At 33.4% G+C, this 3,968-nt stretch overlaps 1 protein-coding gene across 1 annotated transcript in view; it reads left to right on the top strand.

The window, feature by feature from the left end:
* Positions 1-439: 439 nt before the first annotated feature.
* Positions 440-3,968, top strand: part of LOC108912512 — a 12,101-nt gene continuing 8,572 nt past the window's right edge. Inside the window, exons 1-2 of the mRNA XM_018717752.1 lie at positions 440-659; positions 721-875. Coding sequence (XP_018573268.1) covers positions 440-659; positions 721-875 — 375 coding nt within the window. The remainder of the gene's footprint in view (positions 660-720; positions 876-3,968) is intronic.

The raw sequence follows: 3,968 nt of genomic DNA on the forward strand, positions 1-3,968 counted from the left end.
TGTTAACGAGCTTCACAAACCAGCTAGAAGAACATTTCCCAAAAGACACGTCATCGTAAAAGACTTACACGACCTCGTATAAGCTGATTTGGTGGAAATGATTCCTTATGCAAGGGTAAACAGAGGATACAGATACATTATTAAGTTATAAACGTATTTAGCAAGTTTGTTTGGGCGGAGCCGGTTAAACGAAAGAGATGTAACCAATGCAATGCGTAAACTTTTAACGAAGATGAGTATTGCTCCCCGAAATTGTCAGACTGATTTGGGAAAGGAATTTTATAACAAAGAATTTCGAGAACTGATGAGTAAATATAAAATAAATCACTACAGTACCTACTCCAGCTTAAATGCCTCCGTCGTAGAACGGGTGAATAAAACATTGAAACATCTAATGTGGAAGCGGTTCAGTCTTCAAGGAAATTATAAATGGATAAACATGCTACAAGATCTTGTACATCAATACAATAATACCAAGCACAGGACTATCAGATTGAAGCCTAGCCAAGTGAACAGAAACAATGCTAAAAAATTATTACAAACAGCCTTCAGTCACATCAATATTATCGATTCTAAACATCCCAAGTTTAAACTGCACGATTACGTAAGAATTAGCAAATACAGGGAAGCTTTCAGGAAAGGATATGTCCCGAGTTGGAGTACGGAAATCTATAAAATACGAAAAATTAATTTAACCAACTCAAACGTATCTGTTGAAAGATCAAAATGGACAAGAAATTCAAGGAGCCTTTTACACCGAGGAACTGCAGAATGCCAAGTACAAGGACATTTATTTGGTGGAGAAGATACTGAGAAAGAAGGCAAATATGGTTTTAGTAAAGTGGTTGGGTCTCGACAGCTCACGAAATAGTTGGGTAAAAAAACGAACTAATATTGTGTAATTTTTATTACTTATTTCAGTAAATAATTTTATTGTATATTGAGCATTATTTTATCTCACACAACATTCTTTCATTAAATATTTTACGTCTATGGTTTACATCTAAAATCGGATTTAATATGATGGCTAAATCTGCTATCTTCCTTTCGAAACTGTGACGATCTACAGCAACAATTTCCCAATACTTTTTTCTCGATAGGCGTATCTCCAGGTCAGCATTAGATATAGTTGATCTTTGTTTCCGCTGAAGGTCACCTTTTTCTTCGAAACACTGTTGACAGCAACAGGTTGAAACATGTTGAAATGATATCTAAAAATTATAATATTCTAAAATAGAAAGTGCCTTGACAATAAACTGTTAATTAACATATTAAACTCCAATATAAAAATTCACATAGTATACATATTGTTTCAAAATCTGAGCCCCTCTTCTGGTATATTAATAACTCTATGAGCGATTTAAAGAGTTAGTAATTTGTTAGCTGAAGACGAAGACGGTTTGTTGTTCTCCTTTAATAATGTCATTTTCGGATTCTGGTATGGAAAATAGTTCAAATTGTTCATCTTACTCGACCTATGTGGACAACGTCCTTTTAAAATGTGCAGAAGATATAAAAGAAGAGAAACAATTAATCGCGAAATAAAATATGGGCTACCAAATTCAACAATTCAATTTTCCACTGGAATTAGCTCAGCCAGCGGTTTCGAACTGGTATTTAAAATGACAGATTCGAGTGATGTTATTTCTCTCATGGATGTAGACTGGTATGATTTTATCACTAACATTAACATTATGCCGGATAATGATAAAGAAAAAAGATTCGTCGAAACCGTTGTGGAATTTGAAAATTTCAAGTTAACCAGCCAACTGATTGAAGATAGACATGTATTGGTGGTGAGGAGTGGCGAAACAGTTCTTTACTTTAACGAAGAGTGCATTAAAGGCATTGTTAGTATTAAGGATCTTATTGAGTATAGGCTAAAATGTTTACACTACTTAGATTTTAAAATCTTTAATAATAATGCTATACTTCATATTACTAATTGCCATGGTTGTTCGATGGAAACATGTATAGATAAACTAATGAACTTATGTTACTTAAACAATTGTGAACAAAGTTACTGTTTGCTTGAGTACCTAACGTTTAATCAAAACCTAGTTCTTAGTGATGTTGAAAAAATGTATGAATATCACATGTAAAATGTAATAAATAAATTATTAAAATACTCTAAAATTTAAAATATGTTTATAATTCCCCATTATAAAATAATGAAATACAATTAATAAATTATATTCTTCTTTGTGTACCCTATATTATCATTTATGTTCTTGAATGCAATATTCACGGTTAAAAATCCACGGTGTTCCTCAAGCATGCAAAAGTGGTCCAAAAATGGATTCAAAATCAGCTAACGCGGAAAGTTTCTATATTGTTCGTAGATAAAAAAAAATACAAATTGGAAATCCTAAGTGATTGGTTTCGCAAGTTATGGAGGCTTTTGTATTTATGCTATAGGCATTCATGAAGAGCAAAGTAGAGCATTTGAGCACAGTAGAATAGCTGTGCCGATTCTGCTCCACAATTCAAGATGACGACTGGAGCAGGATCGGCATAGCTTTCAGCCGGCTACGTCACATCGGCTGACGTCTGNATCACCAACATTAATATTATGCCGGATAATGACAAAGAAAAAGATTTCATCGAAACCGTTGTGGAACTTGAAAATTTCAAACTATCCAGTCAACTAGTTGCTGGAAGACATATATTAGTGTTCAAGAGTGGCCAAGCAATCTTCTACTTTGATGATGAATTCATTAAGGACATCGTCAATATTCGACATCTTATCGAATATAGGTTAGGATATTTACATGATTTAGATTTTAAAAACTTTTATAATAGTGCTTTGCTTTATATTACGAATTGCGATGCTTGTTCAATGGAAACATGTTTTGATAAGTTAATAAGCTTATGTAATTTAAATAAGTGTGAGCGAAGTTAATGTTTACTTGAGCACTTAAAATTTAATAAAAATGCTGTTCTTACTGACATTGATAAAATTTATGAATATCATATGTAAAATGTTAATTAGGTAATCATACTCTATGTACTTTATTTTGTAAGTAAATTATTAAAACATTTCAAATTTAAAACGTGTTTATTAATTCCTATTTAAATTATAACACTTATAAGCAGTACAATAAATAGTTCATAATTCTTCATTTTCTACCTCCCATTATCTATTGTTGGAGATGATTTACATTGCAGAGTTTTATTTCCCAAATTGATTATCTCTTCCTGGATGCAATATTCGCAGCTAATTATTCTTTTTGGTGGACCATCAACACAGTCATTATGCACGTTTGATAAATAATGTTTTTTACATGATCTGTACTTCGCTATAGATGGATCATGTCGTATATAATCGGGCAATAAATACCAACCATCTTCAAGATACACACGCTTATTGTCTTAATATAATTTTTCGGTAAGTAATAAATATCTTGTAGTCGCATCTTTAACAGGGACCTTAACATTTTGTGGGAACTAATGGCCTCCCAAGTTTTCTCAACAACACATCTTTGTCTTTCATTCATTTTTCAACAATTAAAAATAAATAGCACAATGCCTCCATAATATATAATAATATCCCCACTTTCTCAAATCCCACAAATATCCTTTTAGGTACCATCTTCGAAATCAAGAGTACCACTCTCGCGCGCATCTGCCGGGGCATCCATTTTCAACCCAAATTTAGACACATGAGCCAGAATGAACAACGCAGACTAAGTGAAAGGAATACCATTCACAACACGCACTTCTACGTCATTATACGCTCGCGGCTGGGAATGGCGAAGGCGTGTCGGCACACCTGGACCCTATACAGAGTGGGCCAAATAATGAAGACGAGTTAGGGATCATCCTTTTCGGCTAACTCAAACCACAAACCTATTTTTCTAACATCCCCAAAATCCAACAAAAAACCCTCTTCCAGGAAATCTACTAGAACATCCATTTTCATACCTAATTTATGCAAATTGAGCCAGAATGCACTTAGTTTATCTACT

This window comes from Anoplophora glabripennis, unplaced genomic scaffold (assembly GCF_000390285.2).
Source record: "Anoplophora glabripennis isolate ALB-LARVAE unplaced genomic scaffold, Agla_2.0 scaffold921, whole genome shotgun sequence".
NCBI lineage: Eukaryota > Metazoa > Arthropoda > Insecta > Coleoptera > Cerambycidae > Anoplophora > Anoplophora glabripennis.